This window comes from Strix uralensis, chromosome 35, assembly GCF_047716275.1.
Source record: "Strix uralensis isolate ZFMK-TIS-50842 chromosome 35, bStrUra1, whole genome shotgun sequence".
Classification (NCBI taxonomy): domain Eukaryota; kingdom Metazoa; phylum Chordata; class Aves; order Strigiformes; family Strigidae; genus Strix; species Strix uralensis.
In genome coordinates, this window is record NC_134006.1 from 1,456,981 (window position 1) to 1,477,043 (window position 20,063).

Below are 20,063 nucleotides of genomic sequence, written 5' to 3' on the forward strand. Positions count from 1 at the left end.
GGGGGTGTGTGACCCCGGCGGCGTTGGTAACTGCCCCTCCCTCTCCCGCTGCCCTTCCCCCTCCCCCAGGGACCCCCCTGAGCAGCGACTCGGCGCGCGGGGACCCCCGGGGACCCCCTTTAGTGCCCGGGACCCGCAGGGACCCCCCAGTGCCCCCCCGGTGCCCCCCCGGTGCCCGGGGCTGGACCCTGCGCAGCCGCCGCCGGTCCCGGCCCCGCTGGTTTCGTTTTCCGAGAAACGGCGGCGGCTGCCGGGAGGGACCGAGACTGTGACCGGACCGTGACCGGACCGTGAGCGGACCGTGATCGGACCGTGACGAGGGTCCCGGGCCCGGCCCGGCCCGGACGATGGGGGCGGCCCCCGCCCGCCGGCTCCTGGCCCTGCTGAGCCCCGAGCGCCGGCGCTGCGCGGTGGTGGCGGCGCTGATGGCGGCCTCGGTCCTCGGTACCGGGGGGGGCTGGAGGGGGGGGACACCCCCAGATTGGGGGGAGCAGCCGGGGGGGTGCTCTGAGATGGGGGGGGCAGCACCCGGCTTGGGTGGGGGGAGGAGCACCCGGATTTGGGTGGGAGCAGCCGGGGGGGGGATGCTCTGAGCTGGGGGTGGGGGGAGCACCCAAGTTTGAGGGGGGAGCACCCAAGGGGGGGGGAGGATGTTCTGAGCTGGGGGAGGAGCACCCAACTTTTTTGGGGGAGAACACCTCGGGGGGGGATGCTCTAAGCTGGGAGAGGGGGGAGCACCCAAGTTTGAGGGGGGGGAGCACCCAGATTTCGGGGGGGAGCAGCGGGGAGCACCCGGGGGGATGCTCTGAGCTGGGGGGGGAGCTGCACCTTTGGGGGGGATGCTCTGAGCTTGCTGGGTGGGGGGAGACCACCCAGATTTCAGGGGGGAGCACACAGGGGAGGGGGGATGCTCTGAGCTTGGAGGGGGTCAGGATGCAGTTTGGGGGGGGGGCAGCACCCAATTTTGGGGAGGCAGCACCCAGAGGGGGGGATACTCTGAGCTACGGGGGGGTCAGCACCCAGCTTTGAGGGGTGCAGCACTCAGCGTGGGGGGTGCAGCACATAACTTTGGGGTGCAGCACCCAAGGAGGGTACTGTGAGCTATGGGGGGGGGCAGCACCCAGTTTAGGGGGGCAGCACCCATTGGGACGGGGTCAGGGGGAGCAGATGCATCAGCAGCCCCTCGGGGTCCCACCGCGGGGTCCCCCCACCCTGTCGGGGGTGACACGGACGCGGGGGGGCCCCATGACCCTGACGCCGTGTGTGTCGTGCCCCCCCCAGGGGAGGTGGCCGTCCCCTACTTCACAGGGTGCGTCACCGACTGGGTGGCCAGCGAGGACGAGGTGGCGGCCGCCTGGCCCATGGCGCTGCTGGGGCTCAGCAGGTAGGACGGTGGCAGCGGGGGTGTCCCGCGGGGTGGGGGGGACACACACGCGTCCCCCAGGCTGAGCCACCCCGGTGCCACCCCCGCAGCGCCGTCACCGAATTCACCTGCGACGTCACCTACACGGGGACGTTGAGCCGGGCCTTGGGACGTCTCCAACGCCGCGTCTTCGCCGCCGTCCTGCGCCGGGATGTCACCTCCCTGCAGGTGACGGGGGCCGGGGCAGTGACAGCGCGGGTGACGGGGGACGTGGAGGCCACCCACGCGGCGGTGGCCGAGGCACTCAGCCTCTTGCTGTGGTACCTGGCGCGGGGCCTTTGTCTCCTGGTCACCATGGCCTGGTTGTCCCCCCACCTGGCCTTTGTCACCCTCCTGTCACTGCCTGTGCTCTTGCTGCTGCCCCGGGGCATCGGCCGGATCCAGCAGGTACCGGGGGTGGGGGACACGGCACAGGTCCCTTGTCCCCTTCCCGTGTCCGCTGTCCCTTCTACGTGCCCGTTGTCCCCTCCCTACTCCCCTGTCCCCTCCATGTGCCCACTTGTCCCCTCCCTGTCCCCTCCCTGCTCCCCCCATCCCCTCCATGTGCACACTTGCCCTCTCCCTGGTCCTCCTGTGCCCTCCTTGTCCCCTCCCTGCTCCCCCCATCTCCTTCATGTGCCCACTTGTCCCCTCCCTGCTCCTCCTGTCCCCCCTCTTTGTCCCCGCCGGCCCTGAGGTGACACCGCTGTCCCCAGAGGCTGTCACGGCAGGTGCAGGAGGCGCTGGCGGGTGCCACCAAGGTGGCGGTGGAGACCTTCCAGGCCATGGCCACCATCCGCAGCTTCGCCCACGAGGCCGGGGCGGCCGAGCGGTACCACCAGCGCCTGCGGGACGTCCAGCGGCTGGAGGCGAAGGAGGCGGCCACCTACGCCAGCACCCTCTGGGCCAGCGGGGTCTGCGGACACGGGGACGCGGGGACGGGGGGGCTGCGGGGGGCTGGGGACATGGGGATGGGGTGGCACGGGGCTGTGGCATATGACGGCATGGGGGTGACAGGACATGGGGACATGGCATGGGGCTGGGGACACGTGATGGTGGGGGAGTGATGGGATGTGGGGATGGGGTGGCACAGGGACATGGTGGCATGGGGCCAGGGGACATGGGGATGGGGTGGCACACGGCTGGGGACATGGGGACACGGTGACATGGGACAGAGGGACGTTATGGCATGGGGGTGACGGGACATAGTGATGGGGTGGCATGGGGACAGGGGACATGGGGACATGTTGGCACGGGACTGGGGGACATGGTGTGGGAAAAATGAGATGTGGAGACAGGGTGACACGGGGACATGGGGATGGGGTGACATGGGGCTGGGGGATGTGATGGTGTGGGGGTGACAGGACATGGGGACATGGTGGCAGTGGGCTGGGGAACACGATGGCACAAGGATGAGGGACATGGGGACGTGGTGACACAGGGCTGGGGGACATGGGGACACGGTGTCACAGGGGCAGGTGGATGTGATGGTGGGGGAGCGATGGGACATGGGGATGGGGTGGCAGAGGGACATGGTGGCACGGGGCTGGGGGACACGGGGATGAGGTGACATGCAGCTGGGGGAACGTGGTGATGCAGGGGTTAGGGGACATGGGAACATGTTGGCACAGGGGTGGGGGACATGATGAGGTGGGGACATCAGGACACAGGGGCAGGACAGCGCGGGGGCTGTGAGGCACAGGGGCTCAGTGACATGGGGGATGTGACATCTCTGGGACATGGGGGGAGTGTGGTGGCATGGGGGAGGTGACAGAGCAAGGCTGGGACCTCGGTGTCCCTCTGGAGAGATGGCCACGGTGAGGAGGGTGACAGGGCCACCCCCCTGTTGGTGTCCCCCAGCGGTGACCTCCCTGTGGTGTCCCCAGTTCTCGGCGCTGGCCCTGAAGTTGGGGCTCCTCTGCTACGGGGGACAGCTGGTGGCCTTGGGGACCATCAGCACCGGGGACCTCGTCACCTTCCTCATCTACCAGATGCAGTTCACCGAGGCCGTGGAGGTGAGCCCATGTCCCCAGCGTCCTCTCCGCGTGTCCCCGTGCCAGTCCCAGTGTGTCCCCATGGCCACCCATGTCCCCACGCCCTCCCTGCCATGTCCCTGTCTCCCTGTGCCTTTCTCTCCATGTCCCTGTGTCCCCAGCTGTGTCCCTGTATCCTCCCTGCCACGTCCCCATGCTGGTCCCACCATGTCCCTGTGCCCTCCCGTGTCCCCCCACCATGTCCTCCATGTCCCCACGCCCTCCCAGCGGTGTCCCCATGCCCATTCCCCAGGTCCCCATGTCCTTCTGGATACATCCCCATCCCCTGTGTCTCCATGTCCCCGTACCCATTCCCCATGTCCCCATGTCCCCATTCCCTCCTGGGTGAATCCCTGTCCCTGTCCCCTGTGTCCCCATGTCCCCACACCCTCCCTGCCATGTCCCCTCTGTGTCCCCAGGTCCTTCTGCGCTACTACCCCAACATGACCAAGGCCGTGGGCTCCTCCGAGAAGATCTTTGAGTTCCTGGGCCAGGAGGAGCAGGTGACACCCGCGGGGACGCTGGCACCTGATGTCGTGCGGGGCCACCTCCAGCTGGAGGACGTCTGGTTCTCCTACCCCGAGCACCAAGAGCCCGTCCTGAAGGTGGGCACAGGGACAGGGCGGGGAACACGGGGACGTGATGGGGGGACGCGGTAGGGAAGGCATGGGGACGTGGGGACACGGCGTGGGGATACAGGGACATGGTGGGGAGGGCATGGGTACATGGACATGGTAGGGGGACATGAGGGGGGACATGGGGACCTCGTGGGGAGGGCATGGATACCCAGAAGTGGTGGGGATGGCACAAGGACATAGTGGGGGGACATGGGGACATGGTGGGGAAGGACATGGGGACCCAGAGGTGGTGGGGAGTGTGTGGGGCCATGTTGGGGGCCATGGGGACAGGGTGGGGCCATGTCAGGGAGGTCACGGGGAGGGCACGGGGACACTGAGGGAGGGGTCACGGGGGTGTCACCTCTGTCCCCCCCAGGGCGTGTCCCTGGAGCTGCACCCCGGGGAGGTGCTGGCGGTGGTGGCCCCCCCAGGGGCAGGGAAGAGCACCCTGGTGTCCCTGGTGCTGCGCCTGCGCCCGCCGGGGGCCGGGCGGGTGCTGCTGGACGGTCACCCCCTCCCTGCCTACCAGCACCGGAACCTGCGCTGCCAGGTGCCACCACTGCCCCGGTCACGCGATGTCCCCAACAGGTCCCCACTGCTGCCCCCGTGTCACCAGCTGTCCCCACCAAGGCACCGCCACCACCCCGTGTCACCAGACATCTCTGCCACGTCCAGGCCGTGTCCCCACCATGTCCCCACCACATCCCCCGCCATGTCCCCAGACATCCCCCCCATGTCCCCAGTGCATCCCTGCTTTGTCCCCATATGACCCCACTGCATCCTCAGCCATGTCCCCGGCCATCCCCGATATGTCCCATGTCGCCAACATGTCCCCAGCCATCCCCACCATGTCCCCGCTGTGTCCCCACCATGTCTCCACCCATTCCCACCATGCCCCAGCTGTCCCTGCTGTGCCCCCTGCAGTGTCCCCAGCTGTCCCCTCCATGTCCCCACCATGTCCCCTGCCCTGTCCCCACCACGTGCAGGCAGTGTCCCCTGCCCTGTCCCTGCCATATCCCCTCCCACATCCCCATGTCCTTGCATTGTCCCCTGCCACCTCCCCGCCAAGTCCCCAGCCATCCCTGCCACTCCTCTGCCATGTCACAGCCACGTCCCCACCGTGTCCCCAGCCATCCCCGCCATGTCCCCATCTGTCCCTTCCGCCACAGGTGGCCGCTGTCCCCCAGGAGCCTGTGGTCTTCTCCCGCTCGCTCCACGCCAACATCGCCTACGGGCCGGGGACCTGGAGCCGGGCGCAGGTGACAGTGGCAGCCCGCCGGGCGGGTGCTCACGCCTTTGTCACCCACCTGCCCCAGGGCTATGACACAGGTAGGAGGTGCCCCTCCCCTCACCATCCCCGTGTCCCCATGTCCCCACACTAACCCCTGTCTTGTGCAGAGGTGGGCGAGCTGGGGGTGCAGCTCTCCGGGGGACAGCGGCAGGGGGTGGCCATCGCTCGTGCCCTGGTGAGGGACCCCCGTGTCCTCGTCCTCGATGAGCCCACCAGCGCCCTGGACGCCGACAGCCAGCTGCAGGTGGGAGGGGACACCCGTGTGCCCTCTGTCCCCATGTCTCAGGGGTCCCTGGGTTCCCTTGGCCCCCAGTCCTGCTGTTGCCTGGGTCTGTCTCCCAGCAGCCCCCTGGTCCTGGGGAGGTTGTGCCCCTTGTCCCCTCTTCCAGTGTCCCATGAGTCCTTGGTCACCATGTTCCCTTTGTCCCCAGTCCTGGTGTCCGCTGGGTCCCTCATCCCCCTGTCCCTGGCATCCCTTGTCCCCATGTCCCCTGTGTCCCCTTGTTCCCCAATCCCCATGTCCCCCCGTGTCCCTGCCCCTGTGTCCCCTTGTTCCCCAATCCCTGTGTCCCCTGTGTCCCTTGTCCCCACATCCCCTGGGTGCCAGCTCTCCATGTCCCCTCAGTCCCTTGTCCCCATGTCCCCTGTGTCCTTGGGCCCCACATCCCCCATGTCCCCACACCCGGGGGGTCCCCACTGATGCTGTCACCCTCCCCAGGTGGAGCAGGAGATCTTTGGAGCCAGCGGGGCTGGACGCGCGGTGCTGCTGGTGACGGGGCAGGTGGCCCTGGCCACACGGGCACAGAGGGTGGCCGTGCTGGAGGGGGGGCGACTGCACGAGCTGGAGTCCCCCGGGGAGCTCCTGCGCCCCGGCAGCCGCTACTGGCGCCTGCTGCAGGGCGGGGGACAACGAGGGACAGTGGGGAATGAGGGGGAGGGACAGCAGGAGCTGGGGACACCGAGGGATGGGGACAGTGAGAACATGGATGGGGACACTGAGACATGGGATGTGGCCACCAGGATCAGGGATGGGGACACTGGAAGCTGCAAGAGGGACACGAGGAACAGGGGTGGGGACAGCGAGAGCAGGGGTGGGGACAGCAAAAGCTGTGACAAGGGACTGTGAGAGCTGTGAGGGGGGAGTGTGGGTGCCAGGCTGGGCACGCTGCCATGTCCCTGCCCCGGGACAGTGACACCGGGTGACACCAGGTGCCAGGAGGTGCACGCGGGGCCGGTGACCGGCAGGGCTGGCCACAGGACACAGAGTTTGAAATAAATCCTTCTGTTTGTACCCAGGATGTGTCGGGGAACACCAGAGCGGTGCGGGGGGAAAGGGGTTGCAGGGATGGGGGCAGCATTGGGGGGTTGGGGGTGAACCTGTGGCCCCATTGGGACAGAAATTTGTACCAAATAAAGCAGAATTGGTTCAGCGAGGAGCCGGCGGGGGTAATTAATCTGCTGCCTCCCCCTCGTGAGGTCGCAGCCACCGTCCTTCATAGCCCAGAGGCTCCCGCGCTCCATCCCGGCGCATCATTGCCGCGGGAGAAGAACGTGTGCGGTGGCTGCAGTGGTCAGGCCGGGTCCACCCCTCCCTCACGAGCCCACCCGTACGTTGTGTCTCTCCCACGGGCCCCCCGAGCTGTGACCAGCTCCCAGCGACGTTCCCAGCCCAGGACTACCTGAACCGCTCCCATTTTGGCCGCCTGCTCTACTTGCTCCTCGCGTTGATGCTCTCCAGGGGCCTGGCTCTTGGCCATCTCCGCGATGGGGCTCTACCCAAGGAGCGAGGTCCTGCTGCCAGAACACAGCGGCCCGGGGGGGCTTCACCTCTGCCACCAGCACTGTAGCCACCCCCGCAGGGCACTGGCCACCCTCAACAAGATGTTGAGGAGACGCCCTCACTGGGAGTGTCCGAGCCCGGTTGGACGGGAACTTTGAGCAAACTGAGTCAGTGAAGGACAGTCGGTCCCTCTCGAAGCTGTCGCATCTGTTTGTCCCTTTCCTCAGCCCAGCCGGGGGCAGGACCCCTCGTCCCGCTTGGAGCATCCATTACCCAACTCCGGCCACCGCACCCCAAACCCCTCCTCACCCGGAGAGGAGCCCGCGTCTCTCTCGCCCAGGCTGCGTTGCCAGGACTGGGCACAGTCACCACCCTCCTGCACTTGGGACTGTCGATAAATCCGAGGAGTCTGTGCAGGGATAGTTCTTTCCTCTCACGGACATTGGGATCTGCCCTTTCTGAATGATGGCTGGAGCGCCAAGTGGTTGTTGTAAAATTAATTATCATTTAGTTATTATCTGTTACTCTTGAGAGCCTCACAACACCACCTCAGCCCAGGGACAGCGACACCCAGCCAGGGCCTGAGGAAGAGCCGGTCCCACTCAACCCTCTCTTTTGCCTTTTTCTCATCGAGTACAATCTGATGGGGCCTGGGATCTCTCTGGGCAGGTTGGGTCGTCTGCCTGGTTGGGGCCCCTCCCTACCTCCTGCACAACCCCCATCTCTTCACCGGGGCGGCCGAGTGACAAACGGAGATGGCCTTGACGCTGTGCCAATGCTGTTCAGACCCATCGCTGCGTTACCAACGCCGCCGGGGTCACACACCCCCAACACCGCGCCCTGCTGGGCCGCCAGCAAGAAAATCAACTCTATCCCAGCCAAAACCAGCCCAGGCTCGACCTGAGGCTGCGAGAGCGGCCCAGGCACTGGGAGAGGAGGCACAGCCCCACGGAGGGGGGGGACAAGCATTATTGTGTGCCAGGATGTTGTGGTTTGAACTCAGCTGGTAGCCAATAACCACGTGGGCAGCTGTTTACTTCCCCTCACCCCTCCATGGTGAAATAGGGGAGAGACAAAAGAAGAAGCTCGTAGGTTGAATAGTAGCAAAACCAACAGTAGCAATACTAGGTCCAAAACGGGTAAAATGCAGCAGTGTCTTACCGAGCGCAGCAAGAGCTACGCAGCCCCCCCGCCCCCCCCGCAGCGACCTGACCGCACCAGAAAATCCCACCACAGCGACCTGGAAACCAAAACGGGGAGAGAGAGAGCAGCGTCCGCCTGGATACTGAGCGTGAGGCCACATGACACGGAATGCTCCAGTGATCCACCCGGACCCGGCCCTCGGCTGTGCTCCCTCTCAGCCCAGGGAAAGTTAACTCTATCCTGGCCAAAACCAGGACACAGGACATGTGCACATGGAGCGGGAATCGGTTGCAACCACAAATTAAGGCACATCGTTAATAACAGCTGTGCCTGATTATCAGCAACTCAGTATCAGCACATAGGATTAAAAAAAGACTAAAGAATTTTAAATTGAAGAACTTCAACGATTAAACCACAAAATAAATAACATTCGTAACAACTGCACTGCCTGAATTTAAAAGTATCAGCAAGCAGCAAGTTCACCAGCCAGAAGAGCCACCGCTGCAGCCGCGTCCTCTCTCTGCGTCCAGCCGGTGAGAGGGCAGGGGCCGCATCCAGCCACGCGTCGGCCCCTCCTCGAGCGGTCAGGCGTTAATCACTGCGGGGACCAGAGGAAGAGACGGTGTCACCCAGGGCCACCTCCCTGTCCCCAACCTACTGCTCTGGGGGTATTGCCGATGGTGCCACCAGCAACAGAGGGGAGACATGACGTCTCCCACATGTCCCTGCTATGGGGCTTTGAAGAGGGGCGGCACAGGGGGGACAGGGCGGTGGGAAATGCCAGCAGCGGCCAGAAAGCAGAGCCAGGCCAGGGAAGGTGCCCTCCTGGACCTGCTTCCTGTGAACAGGGAAGAGCTTGTGGGGGAGGTAAAGGTTGGAGGCCGTCTGGGGTGCAGTGATCATGAGGTGATTGAGGAGAAACAATGAGAGGGGTCAGTAAAACTGCCACCTTGGACTTCCGCAGGGCAGACTTTGACCTGTTCAAAAGGCTGATTGACAAAATGCCTTGGGAGGCTGCCCTGAAGGGTATGGGAGTCCAGGAAGGCTGGACATCCTTCAAGAGCGAAGTCTTAAAGGCACAGGAGCGGGCTGTTCCCGTGTGCCGGATAACGAGCAGGCGGGGAAGGAGACCGGCCTGGCTAAACAGGGACCTTTGGCTGCATCTCCGGAACAAAAGGAGAATCTGTGACCTTTGGAAGAGGGGCAAGGCCTCTCATGAAGACTATAAAGATGTAGTGAAGTTATGCAGGGAGAGCGTTAGGAGAGCCAAAGCGCAGCTACAGCTCAACTTGGCTACAGCTGTTAAGGATAATAAAAAATGTTTCTATAAATTGATTAACAGCAAAAGGAGGATTAGGGAAAATCTCCCTCCCCTACTGGATGCAGAGGAAAACATGGTAACTAAGGATGAGGAAAAGGCTGAGGAGCTCAACACCTACTTTGCCTCAGTCTTTAGCCCTGGAACTGTCTGTTCCCTGGACACCCAGCCTCGTGAGCTGGGAGATGGGGAGGGGAAGCAGACTGAGGTCTGCACAGTTGAAGAGGAGATGGTCAGAGACCTGCTGCACCACTTGGCTGCACACAAGTCTGTGGGACCGGATGGGTTACACCCAAGGGTGCTGAGGGAGTTGGCAGATGTGCTCGCCAAGCCGCTGTCCATGATTTACCTGAAGTCATGGCTGACTGGGGAGGTCCCATTGGACTGGAGGGTGGCAAATGTGACACCAATCTACAAGAGAGGCAGGAAGGAGGATCCAGGAAACTATAGAGCTGTCAGTGTGACCTCGGTGCCAGGGAAGGTCATGGAGCAGGTCATCTCGGGTGCCATTGAAAGTCACATAATGGACAACCAGGGGATCAGGCCTAGTCAGTGGGTTTATGAAAGGCAGGTCCTGCCTGACAAACCTGATCTCCTTCTATGACAAGATGACCTGAGTATTGGATGAGGGAAACACTGTGGATATTGTCTACCTGCATTTTCAAAAAGCATTCGACACAGTTCCCCATAGGATTCTCATAGAAACACTGTCTGCCCATGGCCTGGATGAGCGAACGGTCTGCTGGGTCAAGCACTGGCTGGATGGACGGTCCCAGAGAGTGGTGGTCAGTGGAGCTAAATCCAGCTGGTGGCCGGTCACAAGTGGTGTTCCTCAGGGCTCAGTGTTGGGACCATTTCTGTTCAACACCTTTATTGATGATCTCGATAAGGACACAGAGTGTATCATCAGTAAGGTCACAGATGACACCAAGTGAAGTGAGAGAGTCAACCTGCATGAGGACAGGGAGGGTCTGCAGAGAGACCTGGATGGGTTGGATCGGTGGCCAACATCAACAGGATGAGCTTCAACAAGGGCAAGTGCCAGGTCCTGCCCTTGGGCCACAACAACCCCCTGCGTGGCTACAGGCTTGGGGAGGAGTGGCTGGAGCTGTCTGGAAGAGAAGGGTCTGGGGGTTCTCATTGACAAACAGCTGAACAGGAGCCAGCAGTGTGCCCAGGTGGCCAAGAAGGCTAATGGCATCCTGGCTTGTATCAGCACTAGTGTGGCCAGCAGCAGTAGGGAGGTGACAGTCCCCCTGTGCTCAGCACTGGTGAGGCCACACCTGGAGGGTTGTGTCCAGGTTTGGGCACCTCAATCCCAGGGAGATCTCAAGGTGCTGGAGCGAGGGCAGAGGAGGGCAACGAGCTGGGGAAGGGGCTGGAGAATAAATCCTGTGAGGAGCGATGGAAGGAGCTGGGGCTGTTCAGTGTGAGGAGGAGAAGGGGAGGGGAGACCTCATCACTCTCTGCAGCTCCCTGAAACGACGTTGTGGAGAGGTTGGTGCTGGTCTCTGCTCCCAGGGAATTAGTGACAGAACGAGAGGGAATGGCTTTAAACTGCAACAGGGCAGGGTCAGGCTGGACAGAAGGGAAAAATATTTCCCCGACAGAGTGGTCAGAGAGTGGAATAGGCTGCCCAGGGAGGGGGTCACCATCCCTGGGTGTGTTTAAGGGTCGTTTGGATGAGATGTTGGGGATGTGGGGTAGGGGAGAACATTGTAGAGTCGGGCTGAGTGTTGGACACAATCCCAAGGGTCTTTTCCAACCTGAATAATTATGTGATTCTGTGATTCTGTGAAACCAGAGCCACGAGACAGCCCCAGCACTGGGCAGCGGCTGGAGCCAGACCTGCCGCGGGTACTCACTTGGCGCCATGTTGTAGTCCTTGTTCTTCTTCCCTGCAGAGAGAAAGAGGCGTCAGCATCCACCGCACTTCCCCACCAGGCTCGGGGGCTCCCCAGAGTGCAGCGGCTCCTGCCCGCAGCCCCTCCCGGCCCCCCAGGTCCTGCCTTCCTCCCGCACCCCTCTGCCTCGCTGGCCCCAGCGCTTTACCTGACTTGCTCTTCCATACGGCCAATCCGGCGATGATGGTGATGACAGCCACGACGGCAATGACCACCCCCAGCACGATGGCCAACAGGTTGGACTCCGGCTCTGGGGGAGAGCAGGGCCATGAGGAGGGGGAGGGCAACCAGCCCAGCCCACCGCTCCCCGTGCCCAAGGCCACCGGGCTCACCCCACGCGAAGAGCCCGGGCTCGGGCAGGCTGGCGTGCTCCACGCGGCACCGGTACTCGTCCTTCTCCTCCGGGCGGGCCTCGATGGAGGCCCAGGTGTAGTAGGTGCCGTCGCTGTTGGGCGCGACGCTGCCCCGCTCCGTCTCCTGGTCCCTGACCTCGCCGCCCTTCAGCCAGCTGACGGCGATGGGCCGCGGGTAGAAGCCGTAAGCGCGGCAGTACAAGGTCAGGAGCCCGTCGGCCTCCTTCCCCGACACTCGCACCGTGGGGGGCTCTGGGGAGGGGGTGCGGGTGAGGGCCGGCACACGCCCCCACAGCACCCGCTCCCCGGCTCCCCGGCTCGCCCTCACCTTTCCTCTCCAGCACCGCCCGCCCGTAGCTCACATACTTCTTCAGCCACTCCACGCAGGTGTTCTCCAGGTAGTGCTTCTGCCTCTCAGCTTCCATCCCATCCGCCTCCCACTCCCTCTTGGTGATTTGCGCCGCCGTGTCCGCCGCGGTGAACGTCATCGTGTCCATGTCGAAGGCGATGAAGTCCTGGCCATCATACGCATGCTGATAAAACCCCCCGATAAATGTCCCTTCCTCCAGGATGTCACAGCCGAGCAGGCGCTGCCGTGTTTGACCCCCTGAAACACAACCCGGAGACGGGGCTGAGGGGCTGGGGCAGCTCTGGGCCTGCAGTGGGGCACAGAGCCCCCGGCAGCACCCCCCACTCCAGCCCTGCATGAGGCTTTGGGGAGATCGGACACCGGCACCAGAGCTGCCCCCGTCCTGCCCAGGGCCCACAGCCCTTGGGGTGTTATGTCAAGCCGTTGCACAGCCCCCCTGCATCCAGAGTTGGGGGGGGCTGGCACCCACCCCCATGGCACCCACAGACAACAAGGGGCTGGGATGGGGTCACAAATGCCCTGAGGGGGGACCAGGAGATGGGATGGGATGAGGGCCTGAGCACCACTGGGAGGGTGAAGGGCTGGGACACTGGGGGTGGGGGCCCCTCTGGTTCTGGGGGTCTCGACTGCCGTGGGGCAGGCAAGGGGCTGTGATGCAGCGGCCAGACCTGGGCTGGGGTCCTGGGCACTGTGGGGCGGGGGATGCGCTGGGCTGGGGTGGCCAGAACCCCCCTGGATCTGGGACAGGGGATCCCCAGCACTGTGGGGTGGGACAGGGCAGCCGGGACGCCCCGGGCTGGGGCACAGGGTGGCTGGGAGCCCCGTGACAATGACACTGGGCAGGGAAGGGCTGGCACAAGCCGGAGCAGCAGCGTGGGGCAGGGCAGGATCTGGGAGGGGTTGGGGGGAGCTCTCTTGCCCCACGGAGCCCGTCCCAGCCCGCACTGTGTCCAGGCTCACGCGATATGTCTGCTGGTTCCTCTGTCCGATCTTGGTCTGGGTGTCCCAGTGATCCCCATCCAGGTTTTTCTCCATCCAGTCCGCCCGGGGCACCGTCCTCCTCATCTCGCTGTCGTAGCGGGCGATGAGGTTCCCGTCCACGTACCCCACGGACACGAACTCGGGCACCCCCGGGCTGGGCTCCGACACCCCAACATGGAAGTAGCGCAGGGAGTGGGGCCCTGCGGGGACACGGGGGGTGGCGAGGGGTGGGGGGGTCAGGGGTGAGGGGGCCCAGGGGTGGGCAGCGAGGCGGGGGGTCCCAGGGGAGCAGGGGCGGAGGAAGGGGCAGCGTCAGGGGCACCGGGGAAGGATGGGACTGGGGAGGATGGGGGGAGCGAGGGGTGTCCTGAGCGGGGTCCTGGTTCCCGGGAAGAGGAGCCCGGGGTGTCCCGGTGTCAAGGAAAAGGGGGGTCCTGGGGGGCGGGAGACCTGGGGTGCCCGGGAAGAGGGGTGCAGGGAGGGTCCCGGTGCCAAGGAAGGGGGTCGGGGCACGGGGGTGCCGGTGGAGGTCCGAGGTGCGTCCCGGTGCCCGGGGATGGGGGTGTTCAGGGGGGTCCCAGTGCCAAGAACAGGGGGGTCCAGGGGGTCCCGGTGCCCGGGGGGCTCCCGGGTCCCCGCTCACCGCTCGCCGCCCCGCCCAGGACCCCCAGCAGCAGCCCCACACCCAGCGCCCGGCCCGGACCCATCGCGCTGCTCTGCTCCCCTCCGGTCACGCCACAAGCCCAGCCCACAACAATCCCGACAGCCAATGGCAGCCCGAGTATCCTCTGACGTCACCGGGCGCCGGGCAGATCCCGTCTGTGCAGGTTGAGAAGCGAAAGCGAAAGCGCCGGAGGCAGCGCGGGGAGGGGGGATAGAGGGGGGAGGGGACCCCCCAGGAGCCCCTCGAGACCCCCCAGCCGCCAGCCCGGGCTCACCCCGTGTCCCTCGGTCCCGCTGTCCCTCGTGCTGGTGTCCCCGATACCCTCCTGTCTGCTGGGCCCCGAGCAAAGGGGGGGACGCACAAGAGAACGACCCCAGGGAGATCCCGGGGCTCCAGCCAGGTTTCGGGGTGCTCTGTGCCAGGAGCCAGCGCCGATGGGACCCTTCGTGTGGGACTTGGGGACATCTGGGCTCTGCAGGCAGAGAGACGAGCCCATCAGTCCCAGGTGACCCACAGCAGCCTCATGCTGCCATCGACCACCTCGCCCAGCACCCATGGGTGCCCCTTGCCAGGGCCCGGGGGGACCCCGATGTGGCCCGTGGGCTGACCCCTTCCCTGAGCGGAGGGGACGTGGCCCTTGCTCCAGTCCCCGGACTCCTGGCGGCTGCTCCTGCTTCTCCCTGCGGGAGCCGTGAGGCTGTTCCATGCCTCCGCCTTTCCAGGGTCTTGTGTCGCTGGACCCCCCCGTTCTTGCTCCCACCCTCCAAACGCTTCCTTCTGTGTTTGAGTTTGGCCAAGAGCTCTTTGTCCGTCCCCGCAGCCCTCCGGGCCTCGCTGCCCGATGTCCCGCTGGCTGCGTTCTTTCTCTCTTGAGCATAGAATCACAGAATCACGGAGGTGGAAAAGACCCTTAAGATCATCAAGTCCAACTCTCTGTTTTCCCCACAAATCCTGCCCAGGGGCTTCCAGGAAAAGACCCTTAAGATCATCCAGTTGTTTTCCCCACAAATCTTGCCCGTGGGGTTCCGGGACTGAGGTAGATGCACCGTCCCCCTCCCTCGTGTCCTCCCCACGCTCACACAGGCTGAACCCTGCCAGGTGGCACGTGGTGTGCACCCACGGTCCCCGTTGCCTTGAGCAGGCTCCTGGTAGCCCAGATGCCAGCCTGCAGCGTAAGGAGGGTGACTCTCCACCTTCTCTTTGAGGGGCTGGTGTCACCTCCTGACTGCAGAGGAAGGGACCGACGAGAGGTTCTTTAGCTGATACCTTGAGGCGAATCAAGGTGAAACGACACCAAATGGTCAAAAGGAATAAAATTTATTGATTCCACATTTGAATCACCTGAGCAGTTAATTCTCTGGCAATAAATCAAAGCAATTAGCCTTTGTGCCTGATGTTACTAAAGGGAAAGACAGGAAACAAAGTGAAAAGAAAGGAAAAGGGGAGAGAGAGAGTTCACCACCCTGGGATCCGGTGATGTCCTGCACGGTCAGGTCTTCTGGGGGTGGTGGGTGCACACACAGCAACGCAAACCCTGAGTATTTAAGCACAAAAGTCTCTGCCCTGTCTCCTCCCTCATGTTATCACAGGGAGGAGTTGCCATTGGGAGAACCATCAGGCACCAAGAGTCCAGCATCACGCACTCAGCTCCTGTGCCAAGAAGCCCAGGACTGCACAAATCACCCTGGGGGGGCGTGGGATGGCAGGAGCCCCCAGTGTTCCCAAGGAAGTTACGTGCCACAAGACAATATCTTGGTGCCGCGTCACCGTTTTTTGCCAGCGCCGTGTCCTGTTGCTGCAGCCGTTGAGGGCAGGGTCTGGGTTGCTGTAGCAAGGTCTGTTTAAGACAATAAAGTTCTTACACAAGGCCCACAGCTGGGCCTTGGGGAACAGCCTGTCCCCAGCAGAGACCAAGAGCCATGCTGGGGAGGGGGAGCAGAGGTTCTCCTGCGATCGCTGGGGCTGGCAGACTAGGCAACGGCCAGTTGGCGCCTCAATGGCTGCTCAATTCACCACAGAAAAACAGTCAACACACAGACCTTCTGGGTGCCCATCTACAGCCCCTCAGGGCAGGAGACTTTCTGCTCAGGACCACTTTGCGTGGCCTCAGACCAGGACAGCTTCTCAGCGCCCATCTGCGTCTCACAGCTCAAAACCTCCACTGCAGGGACAGCAATACACAGCCAGGGCCTGAGGAAGAGCCGGTCCCACTCAACCCTCTCTTTTGCCTTTTTCTCATCGAGTACAATCTGATGGGGCCTGGGATCTCTCTGGGCAGGTTGGCTCATCTGCCTGGTTGGGGCCCCTCTCGACCTCCTGCACAACCCCCGTCTCTTCACCAGGGCGGCCAAGTGACAAACGGAGATGGCCTTGACGCTGTGCCAACGCTGTTCAGACCCATCGCTGCGTTATCAACGCCGCTGGGGTCACACACCCCCAACACCGCGCCCTGCTGGGCCGCCAGCAAGAAAATCAACTCTATCCCAGCCAAAACCAGCTCAGGCTTGACCCAAGGCTGCGAGAGTGGCCCAGGCACCGGGAGAGGAGGCACAGCCCCACGGAGGGGGGGGACGTGCACACACGCAGCAGCAATCGCTTACAACCGTAAAATGAAAACACATCGTTAATAACGGCTGTGCGGGATTATCAGCAACTCAGTATCAGCAAATGAGACTAAAAAAAGATTGAAGAACTTTAAATTAAAGAACTTTAACTTAATGAATTTAACAAACTTTAACTTATTGAACTTTAAAGTAATGAACTTTAGCTTAATGAATTTAGCTAAACGAACTTTAGCTTAAAAAACTTGAGCTTAACGAACTTTAGCTTAACAAATTTTAACGAGCTTTAACTTAACAAACTTTAGCTAAACAAAGTTTAAACTAACAAACTTTAGCTAAACTAACTTGATCTTAACAAACTTGAACTAAAAGAATTTGACTTAACAAACTTTAGATAAACAAATTTAGCTTAACACACTTTCATCTTCAAAGATTCCAAAAGCCTCTGCAAACAGCAAGTTCACCAGCCAGAAGAGCCACCGCCGCAGCCGCGTCCTCTCTCTGCGTCCAGCCGGTGAGGGGGCAGGGGGCCGCATCCAGCCACGCACCGACCCCTCGTCCAGCGGTCAGGTGCTTGTTCCTGTGAGAACCAGAGGAAGAGACGGTGTCACTCAGGGCCACCTGCCTGTCCCCAACCCGCTGCTCTGGGGGTCTTGCTGATGGTGCCACCAGCAACAGAGGGGAGACATGACCTCTCCCACGCATCCTCCCTATGGGGCTTTGAGGAAGGGTGGCACAGGGGGAACGGGGGGGTGGGAAAAGTCGGCGGCAGCCAGAAACAGTAGCCACGAGACGGCCCCGACACTGGGCAGTGGCTGGAGCCAGACCTGCCACCAGTACTCACTCGATGCATTGTTGTTGTCCTCGTTCTTCTTCCCTGCAGAGAGAAAGAGGTGTCAGCATCCACTGCGCTTCGCCGCCAGCCTTGGGGCTCCCCAGAGTGCAGCGGCTCCTGCCTGAAGCCCCTCCAGGCCCTCCCTGCCAACTTACTCTTCTATCTGAGACATTTGGCGATGATGAGGATGATGAAGAAGATGACTATGAGAGCCATTTCGACATACTCCATCCACGTCAAGATGGACATGAAGATGCTCAACGACCTGGACTCAAGCTCTGGGGTAGAGGAGGGCCGTGAGGAGGGGGAGGGCAACCAGCCCGGCCCACCGCTCCCCATGCCCAAGGCCACCGGGCTCACCCCACGCAAAAAGCCCAGGCTCGGGCAGGCTGGCGTGCTCCACGCGGCACCGGTACTCGTCCTTCTCCTCCGGGCGGGCCTCGATGGAGGCCCAGGTGTAGTAGGTGCCGTCGCTGTTGGGCGCGACGCTGCCCCGCTCGGTCTCCTGGTCCCTGACCTCGCCGCCCTTCAGCCAGCTGACGGCGATGGGCCGCGGGTAGAAGCCGTAAGCGCGGCAGTACAAGGTCAGGAGCCCGTCGGCCTCCTTCCCCGACACTCGCACCGTGGGGGGCTCTGGGGAGGGGGTACCGGTGAGGGCCGGCACATGCCCCCACAGCACCTGCTCCCCAGCTCCCCGGTTCGCCCTCACCTTTCCTCTCCAGCACGGCCCGACCGTAGCTCACGTATTTCCTCAGCCACTCGATGCAGGTGTCCCCCAGGAAGTGCTTCAGCTGCTCAAAGCCTGTCCCAGCTTCACACTCCCTCTTGGACATTCGCGCCATCGTGTCAGTCGCGGTGAGCGTCATCGTGTTCGTGTCCAAGGCGATGAAGTCCTGCCCGTCGTAGGCCGTCTGATATAACCCCCTGCTGCTCCCGTCCTCCAGGATATCACAGCCGTACACGCGCTGCAATGTTTGACCCCCTGAAACACAACCCGGAGACGGGGCTGAGGGGCTGTGGCAGCCCTGGGCCTGCAGTGGGGCGCGGACCCCCGGCAGCACCCCCCACTCCAGCCCTGCAGGAGGCTTTGGGGGGATTGGGCACCGGCACCAGAGCTGCCCCCGTCCTGCCCGGGGCCCACAGAGCCCATCCCAGCCCGCACTCACTCCCGCTCTGGTTGTAGCGGCCCCGCACTGTGTCCATGTTCACACGGACAATCTGCTGCTGGCTCTGTCCGAGCTGGGTCAGGGTGTCCCAGTGATCCCCATCCAGGTTTTTCTCCATCCAGTCCGCCCGGGGCACGGCCCTCCCCATGTCGCTGTCGTAGTGCACAATGAGGTTCCCGTCCAAGTACCCCACGATCATTAACTCGGGCACCCCCGGGCTGGGCTGCGACACCGCAACATCGAAGTAGCGCAGGGAGTGGGGCCCTGCGGGGACATGGCGGGTGGTGAGGGGTGGGGGGGGACAGGGGTGAGGGGGCTCAGGGGTGGGCAGCAAGGCAGGGGGTGTCCCAGGGGAGAAGGGGCGGAGGAAGGAGCAGCGTCAGGGGCACCAGGGAGGGATGGGACTGGGCGGATGGGGGGAGCGAGGGGTGTCCTGAGGGGGGTCCTGGTTCCTGGGAAGGGGAGCCCAGGGTGTCCCGGTGTCAAGGAAAAGGGGGTGTCCGGGGGGGCGGGAGACGTGGGGTGTCCGGGAAGAGGGGTGCAGAGAGGGTCCTGATGCCCGGGGATGGGGACTGGGGGGTGTCAAGTGTCGGTTCCTGGTGTGGGGGGGCTACCGGGTCCCCGCTCACCACTCGCCGCCCAGCTGAGGACCCCCAGCAGCAGCCCCAGACCCAGCGCCCGTCCGAGACCCATCGCGCTGCTCTGCTCCGCTCCTGTCTCCCCACAAGCCCCGCCCCTCCCCGTCACAAGCCATGCCCACCAGCCACGCCCCTCCCAGCTATTGGCCCCCACCAGCTGCCTGCCAATGGCAGCCCGAGCTCCCTCAGACGTCTTCTTGACACTGGTGTCGTCTTAGACGCTTGTTTTTTAGGTCCCTGCTATCAGGGATGCACTCAGGGAGTTTTTCAGATTGGCCAAGCTCGGTCTTATCTCCACTAGGCAAGGAGTTACAGGTTTCAAAACATCTTACAAGTGGCTAATGGCCACACAGGGTAGTTAGGAAAAGATTATAAAATAAATTACATACATTGCAGAAAAATACAGGAAAAATAAAAGCTAGCAAAACACAAGTGATGGTTAATGTTAAAACTAAATGTTCTACTTTATTGATCCCTGTACACTAGCAAGGTCAGGGGGTCTTGTTATTTCAAGTATAATTGTAGCCGCTTCCCTTCACCTGGAGTGACAATTGATTGTTGTAAAATAAATTATCTTTTAGTTATTATCTGTTTGTCTTGAGAGCCTGACAACACCACCTCACCCCAGGGACAGCGACACCCAGCCAGGGCCTGAGGAAGAGCCGGTCCCACTCAACCCTCTCTTTTGCCTTTTTCTCATCGAGTACAATCTGATGGGGCCTGGGATCTCTCTGGGCAGGTTGGATCGTCTGCCTGGTTGGGGCCCCTCCCGACCTCCTGCACAACCCCCGTCTCTTCACCAGGGTGGCCAAGTGACAAACGGAGTCGGCCTTGACGCTGTGCCAACGCTGTTCAGACCCATCGCTGCGTTATCAACGCCGCCGGGGTCACACACCCCCAACACCGCGCCCTGCTGGGCCGCCAGCAAGAAAATCAACTCTATCCCAGCCAAAACCAGCCCAGGCTCGACCCAAGGCTGCGAGAGTGGCTCAGGCACCGGGAGAGGA

At 62.8% G+C, this 20,063-nt stretch overlaps 4 protein-coding genes across 10 annotated transcripts in view; 1 reads left to right on the forward strand and 3 right to left on the reverse strand.

Moving 5' to 3' along the window:
• The first annotated feature begins 6 nt into the window (after nt 1-6).
• Nucleotides 7-6,634, forward strand: LOC141936953 (antigen peptide transporter 1-like). 3 transcript variants are annotated; one of them, XM_074854364.1, is made up of 10 exons: nt 7-444; nt 1,282-1,384; nt 1,474-1,810; nt 2,119-2,316; nt 3,289-3,417; nt 3,855-4,040; nt 4,429-4,602; nt 5,222-5,381; nt 5,451-5,587; nt 6,062-6,634. In XM_074854364.1, exons 1-10 carry the CDS (start codon nt 348-350, stop codon nt 6,467-6,469), a joined length of 1,929 nt encoding a protein of 642 aa, XP_074710465.1. In that variant the 5' UTR covers nt 7-347; the 3' UTR covers nt 6,470-6,634. The 3 variants fall into 3 exon arrangements, with proteins under 3 accessions (XP_074710465.1, XP_074710466.1, XP_074710467.1); XM_074854365.1 differs by lacking the exon at nt 4,429-4,602; XM_074854366.1 differs by lacking the exons at nt 7-444; nt 1,282-1,384; nt 1,474-1,810 and having other exon boundaries at nt 1,832-2,316; nt 3,263-3,417.
• Nucleotides 6,635-8,630: 1,996 nt separating this feature from the next.
• On the reverse strand, nt 8,631-13,937 carry LOC141936974 (class I histocompatibility antigen, F10 alpha chain-like). 2 transcript variants are annotated; one of them, XM_074854414.1, is made up of 7 exons: nt 13,836-13,937; nt 13,123-13,392; nt 12,170-12,448; nt 11,821-12,093; nt 11,637-11,738; nt 11,450-11,482; nt 8,631-8,864 (listed from the first exon to the last, which is right to left on the reverse strand). In XM_074854414.1, the coding sequence occupies exons 1-7, from the start codon at nt 13,897-13,899 to the stop codon at nt 8,851-8,853; spliced, it is 1,035 nt and encodes a 344-aa protein (XP_074710515.1). In that variant the 5' UTR covers nt 13,900-13,937; the 3' UTR covers nt 8,631-8,850. The 2 variants fall into 2 exon arrangements, with proteins under 2 accessions (XP_074710515.1, XP_074710514.1); XM_074854413.1 differs by lacking the exon at nt 13,123-13,392 and having other exon boundaries at nt 13,836-13,914.
• Nucleotides 8,631-20,063, reverse strand: part of LOC141936958 (class I histocompatibility antigen, F10 alpha chain-like) — a 34,221-nt gene continuing 22,788 nt past the window's right edge. For 2 of the 4 annotated variants that reach the window (XM_074854382.1, XM_074854388.1), the window contains exon 8: nt 8,631-8,864. In XM_074854382.1, the coding sequence (XP_074710483.1) occupies nt 8,851-8,864 (14 nt within the window). In that variant the 3' untranslated portion in view covers nt 8,631-8,850. Of the gene's footprint in view, nt 8,865-16,860; nt 16,998-20,063 lie in introns of those variants that run through there. The other 2 variants (XM_074854383.1, XM_074854385.1) reach the window with 1 other exon arrangement.
• Nucleotides 16,862-19,158, reverse strand: LOC141936959 (class I histocompatibility antigen, F10 alpha chain-like). The gene is made up of 7 exons (XM_074854391.1): nt 19,048-19,158; nt 18,419-18,682; nt 17,962-18,234; nt 17,613-17,885; nt 17,408-17,530; nt 17,262-17,294; nt 16,862-16,997 (listed from the first exon to the last, which is right to left on the reverse strand). The coding sequence occupies exons 1-5, from the start codon at nt 19,109-19,111 to the stop codon at nt 17,412-17,414; spliced, it is 993 nt and encodes a 330-aa protein (XP_074710492.1). The 5' UTR covers nt 19,112-19,158; the 3' UTR covers nt 16,862-16,997; nt 17,262-17,294; nt 17,408-17,411.